Here is a 25,124-nt window from a genome sequence, read left to right on the forward strand (position 1 = left end):
CTGAACACATTTGGAGGGGAGAGAGTCATTTTGAACTAAAATAATGAACAACATGTTATTCATGGTAGATTTTCTGTGTGCACATTTGGACGCTTGGAGAACAATGATGTGTCCATGTCAGACCTGGAAATACTGATCATATTGTTGCTGTGGGAAAGGCAAATGCATGTGTCTGATATTTAAATGCAACAAGATTTGATACGGCTTTTTATTAAAGCCACTGATGTATATCAATGGTGACCTCTGGAGCTTGAAAAAGGCGACTGGACTTCTTTTTGTTTCTTGAAGACGTTTCACCTCTCATCCGAAAGGCTTCTTCAGTTCTCAACCAAATGGTGGAGAGACCCAGGTATTTAAACCCCTGTGGGCGTAGTCCCATGGAGGTGGTTATGACCCTCTATTGATCATGTGCGTGAACACATGTGCCCAGGTGTGAAGAGGGCATGGGTCATATTTAATCAGTGGTTTCAGTTGAAACCAATTTAGGACTCCGCTCCATTGTTTCCTGTGGCCTATTGAGGTCACTGGAACAAAGGTGTGAATGGGGGTTGAGACGTCTGGGAAGGGAGCTCAGGACAGCACTGTAAGCGGGGGAAAGATGGTGACGTAATCCACCTCCTCTGTTCAATGATGGTTGTTCACAGTGGACATAGATGGCTTCTTTCACTCCTCTTTCAAACCATCTGTTTTCCCTGTCCAAAATGTGAACATTGGCATCCTCAAAAGAGTGCCCTTTTTCCTTCAGATGCAGATGTACTGCTGAATCTTGTCCTGTCGAGGTGGCTCTTCTATGTTGTGCCATTCGTTTGTGAAGAGGCTGTTTGGTTTCACCAATGTAGAGGTCCGAGCACTCTTCACTGCACTGAACAGCATACACTACATCGCTGATCTTGTGTTTGGCGGGTTTGTCCTTGGGATGAACCAGTTTTTGTCTTAGGGTGTGACTTGGTTTGAAGTATACTGGGATGTCATGCTTGGAGAAAATTCTTCTGAGTTTCTCTGACAAGCCTGACACATATGGGATGACAATGTTTTTCTTCTTGTCCTTCCTATTCTCTGTAGTTTGTGTTTGGCCTTCATTCCTGTGCATCTTAGCTGATTTGATGAAGGCCCAGTCGGGGTAACCGCATGTTTTGAGGGCTTTCTTAATGTGTGTGTGTTCCTTATGCTTCCCTTCTGCCTTAGAGGGAACACTTTCCGCACGGTGTTGTAGGGTCCTGATCACCCCAAGTTTGTGTTCCAGAGGGTGGTGGGAGTCAAAGAGGAGATACTGGTCTGTGTGTGTGGGCTTCCGGTAAACTTCAATGTTGAGGCTTCCATCTTCCTCGATAAGCACTGCACAGTCCAGGAATGGTAACTTGTTATCTCTGGTGTCCTCCCTGGTAAAACGTATGTATTTATCCACTGAGTTAATGTGACGAGTGAAGGCTTCTACTTCTTGGGTTTTGATTTTGACCCAGGTGTCATCTACATATCTGTACCAGTGGCTAGGTGCCATCCCTTTGAAAGAACCAAGAGCTTTACTTTCCACTTCCTCCATGTAAAGGTTGGCTACAATGGGAGACACTGGGGAGCCCATGGCACATCCATGCTTCTGTCTGTAGAATCCATCATTGTATTTAAAATATGTTGTGGTAAGGCAGAGATCTAAAAGTGCACAAATCTGATCTGGGGTGAAGCTGGTTCTGTTCAGTAGGGAATCGTCTTCCTGTAGTCGTCTTCTGACGGTCTCCACTGCCTCCGTTGTGGGTATGCAAGTGAAAAGTGAAACCACATCAAAGGACACCATGGTTTCATCTGGATCCAGTACAAGATTCTGGACCTTGTTAGTAAAATCTGTAGAGTTTTCAATGTGGTGGGGTGTGATGCCAACAAGCGGTGATAAGATGGTGGCGAGGTGTTTGGAAATGTTGTAGGTGACCGAGTTTATACTGCTGATAATGGGTCGAAGTGGGACTCCTTCTTTGTGGATCTTTGGGAGTCCATAAATGCATGGAGTGGCTTCTCCAGGGTACAGGCGGTAGTAAGTGGGGCGGTCAATGGCTTTTTCCTTTTCAAGTTGTTGCAGGCAGCAAACAACTTTTTTCTTGTAGTTGCTTGTGGGATCACGTCTCAAGACCTCATAAGTATTGTTGTCACTGAGGAGTGTAGTAATTTTGTTGTGGTAATCCGATGAATTCAGCACAACCGTGCACCTCCCCTTGTCGGCTGGCAGTATGGTGATGTTTTGATCCTTGCTTAGGGCTGTGATGGCCTTCTTCTCCTGAATGGTGAGGTTGGATGGAGGAAGTTTCAGCCACTCTCTCCAGTGCAAGACTTCCTCCATCCAACCTCACCATTCAGGAGAAGAAGGCCATCACAGCCCTAAGCAAGGATCAAAACATCACCATACTGCCAGCCGACAAGGGGAGGTGCACGGTTGTGCTGAATTCATCGGATTACCACAACAAAATTACTACACTCCTCAGTGACAACAATACTTATGAGGTCTTGAGACGTGATCCCACAAGCAACTACAAGAAAAAAAGTTGTTTGCTGCCTGCAACAACTTGAAAAGGAAAAAGCCATTGACCGCCCCACTTACTACCGCCTGTACCCTGGAGAAGCCACTCCATGCATTTATGGACTCCCAAAGATCCACAAAGAAGGAGTCCCACTTCGACCCATTATCAGCAGTATAAACTCGGTCACCTACAACATTTCCAAACACCTCGCCACCATCTTATCACCGCTTGTTGGCATCACACCCCACCACATTGAAAACTCTACAGATTTTACTAACAAGGTCCAGAATCTTGTACTGGATCCAGATGAAACCATGGTGTCCTTTGATGTGGTTTCACTTTTCACTTGCATACCCACAACGGAGGCAGTGGAGACCGTCAGAAGACGACTACAGGAAGACGATTCCCTACTGAACAGAACCAGCTTCACCCCAGATCAGATTTGTGCACTTTTAGATCTCTGCCTTACCACAACATATTTTAAATACAATGATGGATTCTACAGACAGAAGCATGGATGTGCCATGGGCTCCCCAGTGTCTCCCATTGTAGCCAACCTTTACATGGAGGAAGTGGAAAGTAAAGCTCTTGGTTCTTTCAAAGGGATGGCACCTAGCCACTGGTACAGATATGTAGATGACACCTGGGTCAAAATCAAAACCCAAGAAGTAGAAGCCTTCACTCGTCACATTAACTCAGTGGATAAATACATACGTTTTACCAGGGAGGACACCAGAGATAACAAGTTACCATTCCTGGACTGTGCAGTGCTTATCGAGGAAGATGGAAGCCTCAACATTGAAGTTTACCGGAAGCCCACACACACAGACCAGTATCTCCTCTTTGACTCCCACCACCCTCTGGAACACAAACTTGGGGTGATCAGGACCCTACAACACCGTGCGGAAAGTGTTCCCTCTAAGGCAGAAGGGAAGCATAAGGAACACACACACATTAAGAAAGCCCTCAAACCATGCGGTTACCCCGACTGGGCCTTCATCAAATCAGCTAAGATGCACAGGAATGAAGGCCAAACACAAACTACAGAGAATAGGAAGGACAAGAAGAAAAACATTGTCATCCCATATGTGTCAGGCTTGTCAGAGAAACTCAGAAGAATTTTCTCCAAGCATGACATCCCAGTATACTTCAAACCAAGTCACACCCTAAGACAAAAACTGGTTCATCCCAAGGACAAACCCGCCAAACACAAGATCAGCGATGTAGTGTATGCTGTTCAGTGCAGTGAAGAGTGCTCGGACCTCTACATTGGTGAAACCAAACAGCCTCTTCACAAACGAATGGCACAACATAGAAGAGCCACCTCGACAGGACAAGATTCAGCAGTACATCTGCATCTGAAGGAAAAAGGGCACTCTTTTGAGGATGCCAATGTTCACATTTTGGACAGGGAAAACAGATGGTTTGAAAGAGGAGTGAAAGAAGCCATCTATGTCCACTGTGAACAACCATCATTGAACAGAGGAGGTGGATTACGTCACCATCTTTCCCCCGCTTACAGTGCTGTCCTGAGCTCCCTTCCCAGACGTCTCAACCCCCATTCACACCTTTGTTCCAGTGACCTCAATAGGCCACAGGAAACAATGGAGCGGAGTCCTAAATTGGTTTCAACTGAAACCACTGATTAAATATGACCCATGCCCTCTTCACACCTGGGCACATGTGTTCACGCACATGATCAATAGAGGGTCATAACCACCTCCATGGGACTACGCCCACAGGGGTTTAAATACCTGGGTCTCTCCACCATTTGGTTGAGAACTGAAGAAGCCTTTCGGATGAGAGGTGAAACGTCTTCAAGAAACAAAAAGAAGTCCAGTCGCCTTTTTCAAGCTCCAGAGACTACTATGACCTGGATGACTGAGAATCTACACAGACATATCAATGGTGACCTTCTGTTCTTCATTTATTTATATGATGGGATGACAGCTGGGATAGGCTCCAGAGCCTCCGTGACCCTGAAAAGGATGAACGGAAGAAAGTGGATGGATGGACGGTTAGTTCATAAGGCTAAAGCAGTCCTTTATACACTCTGTGCACAAATCCTTGTTTTTGAGTTTTAATTGTTGATAATATCGTTTTTTTTTTTGCACAAAAAAAAAAATGTGCACAGGTGAGGTTAATAAAGAAATTATTCTAGAAAACAAAGAGCAAAGTTCCTGAAAATCAAAGAAACAATGATGTAGATCAGAAAAAGGGCTGATTAACAAAATAAAATCCAAATGTAGCTGATTTTATAATAACAATATGTACAATAACTTAGTGTATTTAATGAAGCCGTGTAAAATCATACTGTGAAAATCTTTAGCGGCCTTGGAGGTGGGTTGAAATTTTGTCACTTTTGAATTCACACTGTTTATTCAAGCATTTTTGAGCCCACATAAAGACACACAAATCAATTTTACGCCCACTCAAAGTGTCACAAAAGCCAAAATCTTCTTTGCTGTAATGGACTTTGAGCATCAGCATAGAATATATATATATCATAGTTTCAGCAGCAAAACTGCACCAATTTAATGTTTATGACATGTATGCATGTGTGTACATATTGTTTAAATGTACAAAAGTTACTGCACGAAAAATGAGCTGTGTCAAGTGGGATGTATTGATCCTTTTTTTTTTTTTTTTTAATACTTTATAGAATAACACCAGTGCACAGTGTTGCTGTAATCATGCCGTCTTAATGTCAGGAATAATCTTCTGTCAATTTTTTTTCCAATTCTTATGCTTTTGAATGAATAAATAATCTAAAATAGACAATTTCAAAGACGGGGGCTGCGTATAAAAACCATTTACACTTTTCAAATAATGAACAATTACACACTCTCAGGAGAAAAAGAACTTTTTTTTACTGTCAACATGTCAGGAAAAAAAAAATCATATTCACAGAAATGAAACATGCAGCATTTAAACAATTAAAAGGCAAGTCACAGATCTTTGAACAAATGTTAATAGTGGGGCCAAACTTGACAATCATGTCGCAAACTATCAGAAAAGGTGTTCACATCAGGGAATCCGTGGATGGAGCCAGACGCACAACACAACAAATGATGTTTACCTAAACGGGTGGAACAGATTGAACTGTACAGGTACAGTACAGGTTGTCAAATTATTTCCTGTCAGTTTGCCATTTGTTTTCAAAATAAAGGCCTTTAATTGGGCTGAATCATCAGCACAGACAGTTTTTGGCTGACTAAACAGAAGATCCGCTATAATAAAAAGTGAAGGTACAGACTGAGAAGCATACTGTCATGATCATCGTACTGTTCCTGCACAGTACATTTCACAAATCTAAGTCTGTGCATACTACAGGTACACACTCACACACACACACACTCTCTCCCACAGGCGGCTCTCCAGGCATGTCATTAAGCCAGGCAGTACTAGAGCTTCCCATTGGCAAAGGCTCCCTCCTGGAACTGAGGGATGAAGCTCTTGAAGTACGCCCTGAGAGACAAAGAGAGACATGAAATTGTGACAATAATTGTGTTTCAACTGCTTCAAAGCATCTGACAAATTCACTCATTCAGTCCCAGCATGTATCAAAGTGCACATGAAACGTTTTCACTTCCTGCAAATACAGTTCAACAAGAGCCACGACTCTCTGCACCTCAACTCTAAAAGGAAATACAGGAGACAAGCAAAAAGCCAAATAACAGCTCAGAGACTATTTTGCTTGCTTCCACTTAGCTTTACATTTAGAAAAAATTCATTAGTTAAAGGAGTAGATCACAAATGTCAAATTTTCAGGGCTTTCAGAGCAAAGATTTCCAGTTTCATCCATTAATGTTCCTTTTGCAGCTTTTTACAGGAGGAATTGCACCTGTATGTAACCGAATCCTGCCCAAACATGAACAGGAAGCTTCTAGTGCCAAAAATCTCATTCCTTGCCCACAGAGTCCACATATTCATATGCAGCTTACTGGGGCATAAACATTGCATGTATGGCATCAACAGTCAAATTTGATTAAAGTCACTTCAAAAGTTTTGAGAGGAATGGGCTTCCTAAAATTTAAAAACTTGCACCTCAGGACCTTTTGGGTTGCAGATGTCACTTATAGATTGCCCTGCAAGAAGTCAAGATGTGACCACCTGTTATCCTTCAACTTGATTTTCAATTTCAGGAAGTGGACAATGTCTAAAATCTCGCTAAATCTCAGTGGGTGGTGAGTGAAGACTGTTCTGGTGTGGCCAAAAAAAAAAAAATCCTGACATTTCACAGCACATTGCTGTGCAGCACAGTTGAGATTGTATCCTTTGAATGTCCCATCCTGGGAGATGAATTCATGGTGCACACAACCTCGTACATGTCATAATAATGGCAAGCATGCTCGTGCTCTTGCTCCTCATCCGACGTGCTGCCTTCAGGCTTGAAAACTGGAGACTCTTCACCTGAAAACTGCTCAGTTGTAGCCTTGAGACTCGGCTTTCACAAGAACTTCATGTTAATTTGAATTTGCTCGCTGTCTGCACAAGTTTGAAGTCTGTGCTGAAATTGCACAGAGAGCAAGGGGTCAGAAGGGGACTTCCAGAGAGCGATGTAAAAATAGCAGCCATGTCAGAAGCTGTCTGGACATGCAAAAGAAGATAATCTTGAACAGGAGATCAGCCTAATTTAAATCAGCTAAGGGTTTTGATTCTCATGGGCCCTTTCCAGGAACTTTTTGTATGTTTGCCAGTTAAGCTGTCAAATAGCTCTTTGGCAATGGGGCGGGACAGCCGCCAACTCTCTCTCAGACAGGCAACTGCAACAGCAATATTTAAAGGAGCTTCAACTGTTCAAACAACCTCTGTTTGAAAATGATAACTGCGTTTATGAAGGAGAGTCAGTCTGTCGTATCACTGCAGGGGAGGAGGACACAGAGCCTTTTCCATTAACTACACTAAAACTAAATCAGCAGCTATTTCCCAACAAATACCAGTAGTTTGTTTTTACCTGTGTCTGACATGTTTACTTGAATGTTTTGGCGACTCTTTAGGAAACTCAAGTTATCTGCCACAGTGATACCATCGTTCAGCTGAGTATCCAAAGATAAAAAGCCCACGAATATTATAATAAGTGGCAGGTTGAGCAATTTTCCTTTAAACAACCTCTGCTCAGCCAAGGGATTATGCATTGTACTCTGTAGTCACTCACATCTCTTCAATATTTACAGTAGTTATTAACCTTTACCATACAAAGAGCAAGCACTGCATTTACACGAACAAGGTCATGCTAGTTTAAGTGTACTGAGGGTTGGGTCAAATCTTTCTATCAACAGATAGCCTATATGTGGCATACTCCATGACAATGCCCTGCCCTACCATATTTAAAGCATTACAACATTCTTGATAAATGGCTGAAACAGTCTAACAGGGACTTTGTAGATAAAGGAGCATTAAAAAAAATAAAACATTTTTTTTTTGCACGCACTCCATAAAAAACTACAAAGGTTTAGGAGAAAAACTCAGATATTCTGAGACTGAAGCCATCAGTTTACCCCCCCCCCCCAAAAAAAAAAACTCTTTAAATGGATTTTTTTTTTAAAATTACAAAATGTAAAAAAAAAAAAAAAAAATTGGCATGGAACAATATATACTGCTCAAAAAAATTAAAAGAACACCATGAAACATCAGATCTCAATGGGGGAAAAAAAAACTCATGCTGGATATTTATAGTGATATGGACTGGGTAATGTGCTGAGAATGAAAGGAGCCACATCATTTGATGGAAATGAAAATTATCAGCGTACACAGGGCTGACTGTAAAGGAAAAAAAATAACATGATGGGCTAGTCCATTTTGCCAAAGTTTCATTGCAGCAAATCAAAATGGTAGTCAGGTTTTATGGCCTCCACGTGCATGACAACATTGGGGCATGCTCCTAATGAGATGACAGACGGTGTCCTGGGGGATCTCTTCCCAGATCTGGACCAGGGCATCACTGAGGTCCTGGACAGTCTGAAGTGCAACCTGGCAGTGTCAGTTGGACCGAAATATAATGTCCCAGAGGTGCTCCACTGGATTTAGGTCAGGTGAGTGTGGGGGCCAGTCAATGGTTACAATTTCTTCATCCTCCAGAAACTGCCTGCATACTCTCACTATGAGGCCAGCCATTGTCATGCACCAGGAGGAACTGAGGAGCTACTGCGTCAGCGTATGGTCTTGACAGTGGTCCAAGGATTTGCGTCCCTGGATATTCCTCCCTAGACCATCACTGACCCACCAAACTGGTCCTACTGAATGATGTCACAGGCAGCATAATGTTCTCCACGGCTTCTCCAGACCCTTTCACATCTCTCACATGCGCTCAGGGTGAACCTGCCCTCATCTGTGAAAGTACAAGGCACCAGTGGCAGACCTGCCAATTCTGGTATTCTATGGCAAATGCAAATCAAGTTCCACAGTGCCGGACAGTGAACACAGGGCCCAGTAGAGGACATCGGGCATTCAGGCAACTCTCATACAGTCTGTTTCGGATTGTTTGGTCAGGGACATTCACACCAGCGGCCTGCTGGAGGTCACTTTGTAGGGCTCTGGCAACGCTCATCCTGTTCCTCCTTGCACAGAAGAGCAGATACCGGTCCTGTTGACGGGTTAAGTTGGACTACCTGTGCAACCTGTAGGGTTCAGGTGTCGCCTCATGCTACCAGCTACCACTGACTCTAGCAAAATGCAAAACTAGTGAAAAACAGTCAGAAAAAATGAGCAGGGGATAAAAATGTCAGTGGCTTCCACCTGTAAAACATTCCTGTTTGGGGGTTGTCTGATTGCTGCCCGTCTAGTGCACCTGTTAACTTCAACCCCCTCTGCTACTTAACTGACCAGATCAATATCTCAGAAGTTTAACTGACTTGATGTGATACTCCAATTAAAAAGTGTTCCTTTAATTTGTTTTGAGCAGTGCATGGTTGACTTCAGTTTTTTTCCTTATAAATGTGTGACTTAAATCACAGAATTTCTGAGGTTTTTCCTGTAAAATTGTTTTCGTTTTTTCTTGTAAATTTATTGATTTAATTTCCAAAAATATTCAATTTTCTCAAACATTTGCAAGTTAAAGCTCTGAGAATGTCTGAGTTTGTCTTTTGAGGTTTTTTTTCCTTTCTCAACTCATTTTTATTCTATTTTTTCTACCACTAATAGCTTTAATACATTGTTGTATGTCCACTGAGTTTCGCCCCAATGGTGTATAAAATGTTCTCAATATATACACATAACATATAATTACAATAATGTGTATGACTTTTTACAGGTGCTACATACTTTGCCCTCTTTGCCATCTCGTTGCCGTCCCAGCGTGGGCTGTAAGGATATGACCTCTGCACCTGAGAGTAGAGCTGACCACTGTTAGTGAAGTGGTACACAGACTGGAAGGTGAGGGTGGGCTGGTCTCTGGGGAAGTACAGCGGGAGGTCCACTACGAGGCGCAGACAGAGAACAGAATAAATAGCTGATTGCTGGTGTTCTCTCTCTAACAGTATAAAGTCTTTTGTTGTGAACTGGTACTATATCCAAAAAAAAAAAAATTGAATTCAATTACCGTGCACTAAGAAGCAGAAATCTTTCCACATTAGTAGAAGGGTGAGTTTCGTGAATCCCTCGGCATCATACTCCACCACCCCCCTGTAACGCATACATGCTGATTACATTCATGTCTGCAGTAACAAATTAATGACCGCTGAACACATGCTGTGATCGCTTCATGACTCACGTTCCAAAGTGGCTGAGAAAAGCAGCGATGTACTCTCGCCTCTTGTGATAGCCTTGGATGACATACTGCACCTATACAGGGCAAAGTGAAGGGTTTAGTACAGCAAAACACAGAAACAGCAAACTGTGTTTGAACATGAGCAGCAATTTATAAAGAGAAATGTTCAGAAGGGATTCAGCGGGCTCAATCAAACCAGATAACCTTATATGACTCATCTATTGCACCGAGGAAAGAAAAAAAAGAGCCTTTTCTAGACGTTTTTCTTGCAGCTTCACTTATGACCAGGGATGACCGGAAAATGAGAATCACATAAAAGGCCAGACATATATAAAATACCAGTTAAAAGTTTGGACACACTCACCCATTCACGTGAATAGGTGAGTGTGTCCAAACTTTTGATTGTTACTGTACATAACTGATATGGCTTTAATTTAATAAAAAAAAAAAAAACCTATCCCACAACTGGGTCCATATAAGGCCTCAACCAGTCAGCAACAAGTCAAAAAACCCTCTAAGCAAGCATCAATAAGTCAAAAACAAATACATTCTGACTTTGGATTGAGACAACTGGAGTGCATTTAAAATCCATCTGGCTGCAGTTTTTAATAGAGCTTAAATATGCCTTTCTGCCCTGAAAATTTTATGTGGCTATTTCCTGTACTTGAATTAAGAGGGCCCAAAAATGCTGTAAAAAATAAGGTGACTGTACAAGTGCCAGATTTTAACTCACTAGCAGCAAAAGAAGCATTAAAGTTTATGAACTGTCAATTTGTTAATGGTGCTTATTATAAAGAAGATTCTTTTATTTTCCATTAGATTTTTTTGGGCATTTTTTTTTGGGCATTCTCCTTTAGTTAACAGCAGTTAACTGCCAGTGTAATCAAAATCAGCAATCATTTACATTTGGTGGCATGACTCTAATCTGGGACATCCCCACCTTTCCACACGTATACATGGAAATCTGGAGGTGGAGAGAGGAACAAGACCCCAGTACAGAACAAAGTAGTCAAGAGGAACATAAGATATAGAGGAAGATATGATGCTGATTAAGACAGACAGCATGAAAAGGAGGAGCTGGGGTGGATGTGGGTTGCAAAGGGGTTTGCAGTAGTCAGCTCTTGTAGGATTGCTAAGAAGTAGCTTAAACAGTGTTCCCTTTGGTGAGATTTGCCCATTGTGTAGTAGAAGGGTACTGTAGAAGGGAACACCTGGTTCTGGCCGCAGTGCGCCCACTCAAGACAATGAGCGCAATTACACCAAATGTGCCATGCCACATTTCAGAAGTGTCCCAGAAACATCTCTTTATTTTGTGTCACTCGAAATGGTACCTGGTCTATTTTTGAGTTGAGTTGAAGATGAATGAAGTTGCAAAGAGCAGATGAGGAGAGCACAGAGAATCTGGTCAGTTTTAAAAATAAAAGATCCAGCGCTGGCCGAACATTTTACTTCTGAAACACTCGTGTAAACTGAAGTCTGCGAAGGGTGAAATCAAACCTCATGAGAGAAACAAGGTCACAGACATGAACCTGGTGTATTCCCAAGGGAATGCTTTGCTCATGTAGTGAAAAGAGATATTCAACTAAGGGCGAATCAGATGAGTCTTACTGTGGCTGTTATGTGATATGCACCATAACATTTGGCTCATGAAACACAGAATTAATAACTGTACATTTGAAAATCTGTTAAACTATTTTAGTATCATGCAATAATTGCCACATATCTGGAAATCACTTTAAAGAAAAAGTTGCTTAAAGACAAGCTTGCATTTTGATCTGTTTTTGAATGGACTGCCAGAGATATAGTTCTGTTCTAGGCTTACTGACGACTCAAAGTGCTTTACCTACCTTGTATCTACACTTACGGCCAGTTTAGAACCACCAATTACCTAACAAGGATGTCTTTGCACTGTGGGAGGAAACCCACACAGGCACAGGAAAAAACAATCAAACTCCACACAGAAACACCCCAGCTCAACCAGGATGTTCAAACCTGGAACCTTCTTACATGTAACCTTTGTGTGTGTGCTAACTATTGCACCACAGTGCTGCCCAGCTGCAAACCCTTTAAACTCTTTTTCAGGCTTGTTCCAGGGAAAAAAGAAAGCTTCACAGCTGTAAGGGTTAAAAGTTGGTGAAAGAGAAAGTCCCTGTCTTCAGCAGCAGATCAGAGTGAGATTTTCTACTTCCTTCTAATCAGAGTTCCAAATCAGAGTGAAAAGCAGCCTAAACATCCAGTCAGCAGATGAGAAAATAAATCTACATCCGTTTTAGTCACAGTAGCACTAGGTGGCCTCTCAGTTTTAGCCATCTGGGCAGCTCTGGAAAGCTAAGTGTGCCATGATGGGCGACCTTCTCAAAATAGCAGTGGCAGGTCGAGTTTTATTAACAGATACAGTCTGGTCCTGGCACCAAAACTGCGGGGTGGAAACGGCTCAAAAAAATTCTCACATGCCCATATTTACACTGAAAGAGATTTTGTTGTAGTAATCACTCATCCTTTCCATACTGGGTGTGAAGAAATCCTTTCCCAAAGTATTTTCAAAGTAGGACATATGGGACAAAATCTACAGACCTCAGTCTGTCAAAAATGCAACTGTTCAGGCAGTTTAAGCTAACTTTGAAATCTTCTAATCTTCTGCTCAATTTGCTTTCTGTTTAGTAGAGACAGGAAGAATGATTTAAGCGACCGTGGGTGTGTGAATACCGTTTTGAGATAGACTTAAAATAATGTGTTTTAATGGAGGAGCCTTATGTCGTTAGTCATTTCTCGGTCCAAATTCTTCAGTTCCCAAAAGCAACTAAACACCGAGGCCCAACCCAGAGTTAAAATGATCCAAATTCTTTGATCTCTGTGCGGCTGTTTTCCCAGGTCACATTAGACGTAATATAGGTCAGAACAGGGTAAAAGATACAGCAATGCTGCAACTTTGGATGTAAACAAAGACAGAAATCTAAATATCAGTGATGTCTGGAGGCTCACATCTATTAAGATGGTTGTTTTGTCATTATTTAACAGGCTGACAAAAATTCAGCCTCAGACTGGCTGCCACAATCTGCTTCCAACTGCTTTTTTACTTACTTACTTATTATTGTTTTTATTGTCTCATCAACTGCACTGACTCCATTTGACACCGATCAACAAGGTTTCAGGTCTTTGACGCCTGATCTCGAGACGAAAGGCTTTTCAGAGCAGCCAAAGCATAAACAACGATGTGGCAGAGAGAGACCAACATTGAGAAAAGCGAACTTGTTATTTGATGCTTTTGGGTTAAATCCAGCCCTGAGCACAAAAGTAATATTACATGTAATCTTTGTACAGGAGAATTGAAATGTCACAGAAGTCTTTAGCTTACCACTCGACAGCTAAATAAGCTGGTGTTAAGAGCTCTCCACCATAGAGTCTGTCAAGCGTAACAAGAAAAGACTCCATAATTTCCTCATTTCAGTCACCATTTTAATATAAAACCTCTACATGACCTTTTTTTTCCCTGACTAAACAGTCTTTTCTGTTTTACAGAGAAAAAAAAGATGGCGGTGCTCACTTTAAGGCCAATTGTGTTTCATATTTTAGATTCTGTACTGTGAAACAGTGCTTGTAGACAGTGAACGTTGCTATTTTTATCTGTTCTTTACTCATTCCTGAAAAATGTTTTCAATATTTGTTTTAAATCGATTTCTCAGTACATCACTTTAATTTCTCAGAAAACCCAAAATAATTCTATGAGTTGTTTTCAGTTTTGGTTGACTGGTTTTAGTCAATAGAGAGACGTCATTTGTTTACTGAACATAAATGGACTCACTTGTACACCCCAGAAGTGGTTCAGTTTATCGCATTCTAAGCCAGTGTTCTCAGACCAACCAACCAAACAACCAATCAACCAACCAACTAACCAACCAACCAAACAAACAAACTAATTTGTTTGTTTGGTTGGTTGGCATGCATGACATGCTGCGGCTGACTGAAGTTGACCATGGCCAGGGTATTGGCATGCTGAATGCTGGGATGCATGTCCAAACTGTTGCTGCAGCCTTGTGTATCCATGAGAGCACCATCACTGATATGCTTGTCCTTGGTGGAAGCCTGACTGAACAGAGGTACTGAGAGGAGGTGCTCCAGCCTGTACTTGTGGCTTCACCCTGCCCTGCAGCTGCTTCAGCTTGAGAATCCCCACCCTGCAGTGCCAGAGCCGAGCAGAACAGAGCAGGCCCTTCTGGATCAGGAGCACATCCAGACCTTGGTGAGTGTTTAGTCCTGATATATCTCCTACTGAACATACCTGGCACATGTTAGGTCGACATATTCATCAGAGGCAGCCACAACTAATGACCATTTCACAGTTGCAGGCTGTTCATCCAGGAATGGAGAACTATTATTGTGCAGTCCATTCCTCAACAGGTGACAGGTGCTTGCAACACAGCCAGAGGAGGCCATATCCCATATTAAACATACATATATCAGAGTTGGTCTATAAAATCTGTTTAAAACACAAACTTACATTTCTTTTTTTGGCTGATGAAGGGTGAACTGAAACTGAGAAAGAGCCTCTTCTCCAGTAATGAAAGCATTATATGATGGTGTCAGTATGATTTGACAACTAATAAAAGTCAACTGATTGCTCGTGTCAGCCCTAAGCAGTCAAAAGCCTGTAGTAAAAGTGCGTGGTTCCTCTGAGGACAAGATCTATCATGATTAAGCTGGAGAAGGTGTTACCCAGTGCTGCTGCATATTTATGATTACTCATCAACCTTGTATGAATGACGTTTTGTGAAAGTAGTAATCTCTGAAACACACAGTGGAGTGTGTGTGTGATCTCTGCAAGAATTCATAAAGACAGACACACATTGTGACTCAGCCTCCTGTTCAATTATGTTTACATGAAACGGTGGAGGTGGCAATTTAGCTTTCTCAAAAGCTGCAAGGCCACATACTCAATAAGCTGTTTATGTAGTTACACTGTGTGTGTGTGTGTTTTAAGGGAAGTGTGGATCACTGCACTTTCACACCCATACTGAGAAAGGATTTCCTGCCCCCACCGAATGCGCGATTCGGGGCCAAGTCATTTTATTGGCTGCCTGGAGGTTTGAGTGATGCAAGAAAGGTGATCTTGCTTTGCAGGTATTCAAACCTGCCCACACCCATGACACCCGCGTATCCATTTATTGTGTTTGTGCAGGTGTCCGTGGGGAGAGTGATGCAATAACGGCGGAAGTGCTTATTGCGGCGTTATTAAGAAATCGCTTCTCTGCTTGTCACACATTCACACCACCCCCGGCTTTCTTAAAGTGTGACTGATCTGATATTTGACTGCGAATTGATTTTGAACATCAATGACTTTTGGTTCCCTCAGTTACACTAAATATATATCTAACATACAAATGCATATTTACACTCCAAGGTTATTACAGCTAACATAAAACTAGGTGTGAAAAGACATTTTAGCTAACTAAAATGACTAGACTTGACCAGGCTAGAATAAAATAAAACTACAGAGAAAATGCCAGTCTGATGAGGCTGATTTTTAATCTTTGTGTTCAGACTGTTGTTGTATTGTTGTATTGCATTATGATACTGCTCTGAACTTATTAAATCTTACCATCTGACAAATAACACCCATAGCACAACAAATAAAAACTAAAAGTAACACTGAAACTATTAAAACTGGACTAAACCTGGACATTTTTAAACCAAAAAAAAAAAAAAAAAACTAAACTGAAATGAGCTAAACCACACTGTAATAAAATAACTCCTTGAGAAACACGACAACAAGCATTAACCCAGCCTCCAAAACCATCCACTGAGCATCCACAATTACCCTGAAACACGTCCAAACTGTGGTGGCCGTACCCGACAACCCCACAGGGCTCAAAGTATCTGCTGCCAAGAGCCAGTGCTAGATGAAACATGACTCCAACTGTTTATATTAAAAGTACTTCAGCAAAAACTGCATAGAAAAAAATAATCACTTAAAGACAAATACATTCATAAACATTAATTTTCACTTAATTCCACTTAGGAATAATTAAGATCCCATTATGATGTGTCAGTGACAGGAATAAATGTGCACAAGTTTATATAAACATGTCCACTTATTAGAAATATCGTGACTCACTCTTGAATTTGCCGTCTACTCAAGCTGCTGGGAAATGTACTCACACAGCTCATTTCTTTCTTCTTCATATACAGTGAAGAAGTCACTGTGTAGATTCATCAGCCTGATGATTCATGAGTTGGGCTCTCCGGTGCTACTGCCACTGCTTCGGTGGCAAAGTTGATGTTAATACATTTTTATTGAGACTGAAGCATTGGTGTTTACGTTCACATCCTCTGCCTGACAATTACGCTTTGCCAATGTCTAAGATGCTGAGAAAAAAAACATAAAAGGTTAGAATAAAACATACACGTATTATCTAACCTCCTCAGTTTGTATGTGAAACCTTTACAAGTATACTTGCATGACTATAAATCAACAAATTTGCAATCCAACTTTCACAAACGTCATAAGATAAAATCTGTCACTGTTTTAACAATGCAGATTTAATGGGGACTTTAATGCTTTTTCATTGTTTTCTCTCATATAGTCATATACATACTGTTCTAGTGATGGATGCTGATATTAAACATGACCAAAGATTATGTTTAGTTCAAATAATGAAGTCAGAGTATGTACAAGTAGGGCTTCAGACTGCTCTAAACTCTGAGACAAGTTTTTCTACTCTGGATATCACGATGTGTGACGTTGGTGAGCGCCATACCTAATATGGTCATTGTCTTTGGCTGTGAGCACAGAAGCCAATCAGAAGAAAAGTGGCTTAGAGGTTCAATGGTCATAAATGTGGAGGAGCTGAAACAGTTTGTTTCAGGCAAAGGATGACCTCAAAGGTTGCACACAGGCCTTGTATAAGATAAATAAGGAACTATTTCCAAGTGCCATTCATGCAAAGCTGCTCGATAGCTACTACTCATAGAGCTACTCATAAACAAATGGAATATCAAAAAGAAGAGCAGGCCAAAATTCCTGCACAAAGATGTGAGAGACTGATAAAGATGTGAGAAACTGTTGATTCAAATTATTGCTGCTAAAGGTGCTTCTACCAGCTACTGGATTGATTTCGGTTTTCACACACTACTTCTGCATTTTGCCTTAGCTTTTGTTAAATAATTAATGACATAGTGTAATGTGTCATGTGCTGTTGTTCATCTGAGATTATATTTACATAATTTTAAGACCTGGTCGGGAAAAGATTCTTTCTATTATGCCTTGATACATAAAACCTTAGAACTGATGCAGGTTGCACTTTAAAAAAAAAAAAAATCACTAACATTTAAGATGATGTAGCACGGGGCATCTGTGATGCAGAGGTTGATTATTATAAAACCTCAGACTGCCACAATATATACCAGCCCTTAATGTGAATGCTGTGATCATCCTGTTAAAATATATGTGGAAGCAGACTGCAATAGATGTGAAAAGGCCCTTTTGTAGAAGCAGTAGTGCTCTCACAAGAGATGAACAATGATCTTTAACATGTAAAGAGACACCTGAAAAATGGGGAGTGTAGCTGAAGCAGACACTTGAAACATTTTATTATACTCTTTCCATAATTATATACTCTGTGTCAGTCTCTCAATCTAATTATCACCACCATGTCAAAAAATATGAACGACAACTAAAGATTATCTTATTGAAATTGATTGAGTTAATCACATGTATACATTTCACAGGGCTTATTAGGCTCGGAAGCCGATTTTCATGAGCTATATTTTGAGTGGTGCAGACGCCAGGTGCTGACATCAACCAGCAGAATCAGCTGTCACAGTCACAGCTGAGGTATGTGACAGTATAGCTATGTCAATACAATCCTCACATCTGGAATAAGTGGGAGGAAATAAGTGTTAAAAGGATAAAACGACTGCACAGCTTGTCCTTAAAAAGACTGTGAGAATCCAAGATGTTAGAATAATGTATTTTTTTCCTTTCACCATGTTTGTTGGCTTCAGTTTAAAAAACTGTCAAAAACATTTCCAGACAATAAAAATATTGCTTTGTGTCTCTGCTAAAATCTTCAGCCTAAATAAAAGGGTTAAGCTCTTTACTACTGGCCCATTTCCGGTCACAAAGTGGTTGTTGGAAAAACTGTGCTCATATCACTGATGTGTTTAGGGTCATGTTTTTTTCTTTTAAGAACATTTTCATCTCTGTTATACCTGGGGATGTCTCTTTCCTCCACTACTCCAGGGATTTATGGTGTTCCCCAGGGATCTATTTCGGGTCCTCTTTTACCTGGCAGATCATTTCATATAAACTGAAAAGCATATCCGCCTGACCCCCTCAGAATCATGGGAATTTTTTGTACAATAACTTTAGCATATTTAATGAAGCCATATAACATTTTAGATTCCTATTATGGAAATTTTCTGAGTTGTAGGTCCTAAAAATACACACAGCTGGCTGGAATTTTGCGTTTTCTAACAAGCTTTATTTTCATGTCTGAAGACTTTCAGAGCTGACAAACACGTCGTTAAAATCTAAAGCCAAAGTATGCATAATTTCATATATTTTATATAGTATATGACAGCCATAAGAGCAAAACTGTCCCAATTTAATGTCTTTGATATACAGTAACATGAAGAGGTATTAGTACTCTCTATATTTTACTTTTTAATAATTAACTTGAGAATATTTTAAAAATTAAATTTTTTGGGTAACATTTCAGGGGTCATAATCACTATATGGGACAGGCAACTGGAGCTTATACCTGCAATGAAGGAACAACATTGGTATTCACATGTTCTATATATTAATTTGGACAAATCACACTGACCAAACAACTTAGGTCCTGAAGATGTTTTTCAAAGCCCCTGAAAGGCCTGGATCACTGAGGGTAAAACATCCAGGGTAGTAGTGCTTGTTTCTGTTACTTTATGTCACAGACAATTGGTGCAGTTTTGTTACTGAAACTAAGATGTAACCATAATACTACTGTCGCCATTAAACAAGTATCCTCATATGTAGGTTGTGCAAAGAATTGCGATCTATAGTTCAAATTTTAAGTTAATCTACTCCTAGCAGTCATCGCTGGAATTTCAACCTAGCCTTAAACAATTAGTTGTGATGCCTAAACTTAACCAAAGTTTAAACTTAGAAACAGTCACGCATGTGACTTCAACTCCAGACTACTTATTGAATGTTTGAAGGGAATAGCACTAAAAGTTTTGCAGTATTTATGTATTTCATTTTCACGTGTTCAAATGGTATTTTAAACAATGAATGATAATCAGTGGCGTGGTGTGTTGTTAGCACTGCTGCCTCACACAGCAAGAAGGTCCTGGGTTCGAATTCACCTTGGCCAGGACTTTTCTGTGTGGAGTTGGCATGTTCTCCCTGTGTTTGTGTGGGTTTTCTCCAGGTACTCTGGTTTCCTCCCACAGTCCAAAGACGTGCACTTAGTGGGGATAGGTTAATTGGTGATTCTAAATTGCACATAGGTGTGAATGTGAATGTTTGTCTACCTGTGTTAACCCTACAACACTCTGGCGACCTGTCCAGGGTATACCCTATGATAGCATGAATAGGCTCCAGCCCCCACACATGTTGAAGATAAACGGATGGATGGATGGATGGATAATAAGTGACAGCTGCAGCTGTAGAAGAACTAACAAGGTGCTGCATCACCGCAAAATAACAAATAACTTTAACTCACTAAGATTGGAGCACAGTCTGTACAGTTACTGTAGCTGCATAGAAAGTTATATTATTTGTCAGATAATTCCACTAAAAATGTTCAAAAAGGCACTGACAGAACAAACATGGTCAAGATGTCAGTTCAGTTACTCCAATTAGCTGAAATGAAGCCTAGCAGACAGCTAGGATCTTTAGAAGAACTGCAGTTTCACACTGGCTTTACTTTTCAGCTTGACAAGTTGCAGCTCAGGTTAGTGAAGTAGTGAATGTCTTGTCCTAAGCACTTTTTAAAACTTGCTTTCTTAAAAAAAAAGTGATAATTATGAACAAGACTCCTTTTCCAAGCACCGGCTGTGACCTCTTTCAGGGAAGTGGAATGGGCTGCTGTGACTTAAACAACCGAAGACATGGAGGTCATCAAGGGACACAAGTGTTCCAGATACTATGCTGGTCAAATTCCAGGTGAACAGGAAGCGATGGAGAGGGTGTCTGTGTGCATTATGTGTACGCTTGTATGAGAGGGTGTGGGGGATGGGCGTTTGCCTTGAGGGTAGTGGCATTACATCGCGTCCACGCTGTATATCTACTTGTCAACCTGCTGAGGCCGAGGAGCCCTCAGACAGTCTATGGAGGTTGGCCAGTACGCCCACGCTGGCAGATGTCAGACACACGTGCATGAACACACACACACATATGCACACACACATGCACACACAGCTTTGGATGCATGCTTTGCTGCACTAAGGCTTACAAATATGCAATAAATGAGTCATACACCTGTCACACACCCACACACAGCGTATGGAATTTTGATCTTAAAACACAAAGACATTAAGGGTTACAAATAATGTAAAACAATACATAAGCACAAAGAACATCGAGCTACATGAACGGGGTGTGTCGTGACCACTTTTACCTTGTTGGTGAGTAACTGACACACTTGAGGGACGTAATCAATTAGGCATCCTCCACTGGGAAATGCTGGGATATGGAGTGCTGAGGAGCCTCCCAGAGCACTGATGGGGAAAAAAAAAATAACAGTCAGCCTGGAAATTTCTATTAAACCTATACATTATATATCACATTATAACATATTATATTATTTTACGCCTGCAAACACATTTCAAATGTAGTTCAAATAAAGCAAAGGTTCTGGAAACAACGTAGGACTGCATGTAACTGCTTGATGTTAAAGAAGTGAAAGGTTAACCAATATGAAGCACAAAATTATTTGCTCCTGTGCACCTGAAATTCCCCCCCCCCCCCCCCCCCCCCCAAAAAAAAAGTAAGGAAAAAAAAGAGCAAGTCGTGCTTGTAATGTCCTCCTCATTCTCCTCCACTTCAATCATTATTTTGACATCCTCCTGATTTAATCCCGCACCACAACTCCATTAGTGATTAGCTCATGCTTGCTTAATCAGGAAATCTGCTGCTGTAGCTCTCCAGTGACTAACAAACCGGAGTAGTCACTCCCTCCGTTTTTTTCCTGATCTGGGGGAAACAGGGAATACCCTGAGGATGGGTTAAAGGTCTTAAACTGCTTATTGGCTTTTAATGCTCGTTTTAAAACACAGAGAGGGGGGATTTTTTTTTTTTTTTTGGTCTATTTTTAGTTCATTCTTCACTATAGCAGAGCAGTCACAGGATATTTAGAAAGGCCGTTATGTCCTTGTAAAAGTGATGCAGAAGTGATAGTTTATCAGGTTAAGCATGAATGATGCAGACATTAACAGGCTGTTCCTGGGCGTAACATAATGCTATTTTGTCTCAGTTATACACAAAGTGTCCTTTGGTGGTGGTCCACCGGGTCATAACATTGATAAGACAGAGCTGTCAGTCCCAGCTAGTCACCTCAAAGATGAAGTGAAAGTGGTATGAAGAGGTGTATTTTAACCCAAAACACAATCTTTTCCCAAACATTACAAAGCAGTTTTTAGTACCTAAATCTAAAAGGGTTATTTTCTAGTGCCTAAATGTAGTTGTTTTTCCCCTAATCTAATCTAATTTTTAGTGCATTTTTTTACTGGACAGTCAGTAGAAAATAGACAAGAAAGTGGGAAGAGAGCGAGGGGGAATGTCACACAGGAAATGGTGTGGGGTGGAGTCGAACCGAAACCCCCGCAGCCTTTCAGCATATAGATCGCCTGCTCAACCAAGTGATCTACTGTGATGCCAACCTAGTTGTTCTTAGTCCCTAAATATAACCATGTAATTGGGTTCCCTCTCTTAATGGGTTTTTACCTTAAATTACAAAACAACATGAGATGACTGTTGTTGTGAACTGGCATTATATGATTAAAACTGAACTGAACTGTCCTAAAGTCTTGGATGAATTTAATTCAGTGAAGCCATAACCAAGAAGCCCCCCCCCCCCCCCCCCCTTTAAAACTATTATTATTGTCATCTGCTCACAAACAATCTGGCATCCACTGTACATCAAGTTGAAAATGACTGTATACATACACACACACACACACACACACACACACACACACACACACACACACACGCGCGCACTAAGGCTCTGCAGTGTGAATGTGTGAATCTAGCCTATGTCAAATCTCATGCTCACAAAGTGAAAAATTATGACTGCACCAATTCCATCACATCATCCACATTTTCCTGGGTGGAAAAATATTTTCCACATTTTCTCATTGTTTCAAGTTGAATCGCAGTGACAAAGACAGAAGAATTGCACAATGCTAAAATTTCCAAGTCTAACGAAAGGCTGTGGGAGTAGTGAGGAGGAAAGGTGGAGCACCTCATTATGACCTTACTGTCATGACCAAAACCTATAAATTCTTATGAGAAAAACTGTCTCAAAAGAGGTTAGGAAAAGGCCAACAATGACTGCACCCACTGATTCCATATAGTGTAAGATGTGCACTTAGATAAACAAAAAAGTTACCAAAAGTGGCTAAAGATACAAATCACACCCAGCCAGCAAGATTCAAATGTGCTTTATGGAACAGATGCTCAGCTGAATATTAATGAGGTCCTATTCACAGAGAAGCAATGCATGTCATGAAGCCATTTTCATTGTCAAAATCCTTTTCTCAAGAACTCCAAAGCCACCATTTACAGTAGGCTTTGTGCACATAATTAGCATTAGCCTGCGCATTTTGCCATGCACCAACAAATGGTCGACTGAAAATGGCTTACAGCAACGAGGGGAGAAGAAGCCTTTGAAAGTGAAAACCTAAATGGTGCCCATCTATCCTCCCACAGATCTAAGAATAGCTCTGTATCATTCAGATGGAAATGCGGACAGAAGCACAAAATAGATGGTGGTGTGTTCGTCATTCATTTGTGTCAATGGCAGGCATCTGAACAAATGAGATGCATTTTGGATTTCAGCGGTTTTACCCCTGGAACAATCATTTGAATGGAAGCTGATTAGGCATTGGTTCTTCCACTAACATTAACAACAAGGTCTTCCAATATGCAAAACTTCAGCATATGACAAGCTCGAGGAAAGAGATTTATAAATTATGACCATGGCAGATTTTCACAAGATTAACCTTCACAATTATCACAAATGACAAGGGGTTCCCAGATAATACTGGCCCTGTGCTAAAAGGGTTTTTGACAGAACAGAACTGAACTTTAAATGTCTGCCCAGCTACTCAATGTTATACTGGCTTCCCATAGTAGTAACACTACTCACTCTGAAGTGGAGTAAAGGCCTTCAAAATATACTTTATACTCTGGAAATTTCCTGTCACTCAATAGCTTGAAACTTCAAATATACACATTTAAGGGAATCACATAAGATAGATTAAAGGACGATGCTGAAAAGCAGTGCAGCAGTGGCCGCTGAATTCATTCCGTTAGCAAAGGTCAGACCAAAGTCTTTTTCAAAAGCAAATCATACCACTCAGCAGCTATCTTGTAATGCCTAAGAGCAGTTATTGGTGTAGTTATTTGTAGTTAAAGGTTTTAGCTACATGAATACGTAAAGCGCCAAGTTGAATTTCAGAGGTCATGAGAACAAAAAACTGCTCGTATAAGATAAATTTTATTTATCCTAAAAATTGGTTAATTCTGTGTTACAGCAACCAAAGCAATAAAAATATCCTAGAAATAGTTTAAATAACGTAAAGTAGTTCAACAAGGCCCACTCACATAGGCCTAGAGTCTGGTCGGCAATCCCCCTGGCAACTTCTTCGACTGGTTGCTGAGTGGATTCTGGCTGTCAGTGAAACTGGCTGAAAAGAGCATGCCGCACCAAAAACGTCCTTGTGATCGCTCTGGTCACTGACACAGTTGCCCATAGGTTGCATGGAAAATGCCGACTCGTCTGCAAACGCCACCAACTACTCACTACTCAACTGAGAAAGCATGATGCAAATCGAAAATGGAGATTGTTAAAGTTGTGCCTTACCTGTACAACAACTAAATCTTGTACCACTGGAAAGCCCATATATTTCCCCTTAAATGGTGCCATATTTGTAAGGAAAATACATTTATGGGTTGAGCAGCAGAGCTGAGTATGTCGGTTGCACCCAAGAAAAACTTGCCAAATCTTCTCTGCCAATGTCAAACAGCTTATTCTGCTATTGACTCTTGTTTGGTATCATTTATTGCATTGGATGATTGCCGGTTGAAGACCCACAGCAGTGTGTATCCAAGCTGGTGACCAGCATGAGGAGGAGGTGCAAGGCTGTTGTGGCTGTGTATGGTTTTTCCACATGCTACTGAGGCCGCTGTTTGTTAAATGGATAAATTGTTAACTTGCCAATATGTCTTTTTTCTTCAGACTACAGGCTTTCCAGTGTTATAAGATTTATTGCCAAGAAGCATTGTTACAACAAAGAAATAATCGACCAAACACAAATGTCCTTACTTTTTGTGATAAGTTTATAATAGCACCTTTTATTTGACTTTCCCCACCTGGGAACCTTTCAACAAGCCCTGTTTATACCACCACCTTCCTGTTAAAAACTGTAGTCCCCAAGCCCATATATAACCTTTATGGATCATTGTCGCAGACAAGCTTCATGTGAAAAAAACTGTTCACGGGCTGAGTGGTAGAACTCCCCCTGATTAGTGGGCTGACCTTTATGTGTTATGTCAGCGGAGATCCCCTGGTGGGGTGAGAAAACACTGACCAAAGTGATATGATATGAAACTTTTCAATCTGGGTCACATTTCGAGTAAGGCAAGGGTTAGTAAAATGTTACTGGTATAGTCCTGTCTCTTTAATAACACGTCTGTGCTATCAGGC

The 25,124-nt window shown here is 40.9% G+C and overlaps 1 protein-coding gene across 2 annotated transcripts in view; it reads right to left on the reverse strand.

The window, feature by feature from the left end:
- Positions 1 to 5,351: 5,351 nt before the first annotated feature.
- babam2 (BRISC and BRCA1 A complex member 2) overlaps positions 5,352 to 25,124 on the reverse strand; it is a 122,440-nt gene continuing 102,667 nt past the window's right edge. For both annotated transcript variants that reach the window (XM_030718863.1, XM_030718862.1), the window contains exons 8-12: positions 20,814 to 20,913; positions 10,216 to 10,286; positions 10,045 to 10,127; positions 9,768 to 9,921; positions 5,352 to 5,972 (exon numbers count right to left, since the gene is read on the reverse strand). In XM_030718863.1, the coding sequence (XP_030574723.1) occupies positions 5,909 to 5,972; positions 9,768 to 9,921; positions 10,045 to 10,127; positions 10,216 to 10,286; positions 20,814 to 20,913 (472 nt within the window). In that variant the 3' untranslated portion in view covers positions 5,352 to 5,908. The remainder of the gene's footprint in view (positions 5,973 to 9,767; positions 9,922 to 10,044; positions 10,128 to 10,215; positions 10,287 to 20,813; positions 20,914 to 25,124) is intronic.

This window comes from Archocentrus centrarchus, chromosome 22, assembly GCF_007364275.1.
Source record: "Archocentrus centrarchus isolate MPI-CPG fArcCen1 chromosome 22, fArcCen1, whole genome shotgun sequence".
NCBI classification, from domain to species: domain Eukaryota; kingdom Metazoa; phylum Chordata; class Actinopteri; order Cichliformes; family Cichlidae; genus Archocentrus; species Archocentrus centrarchus.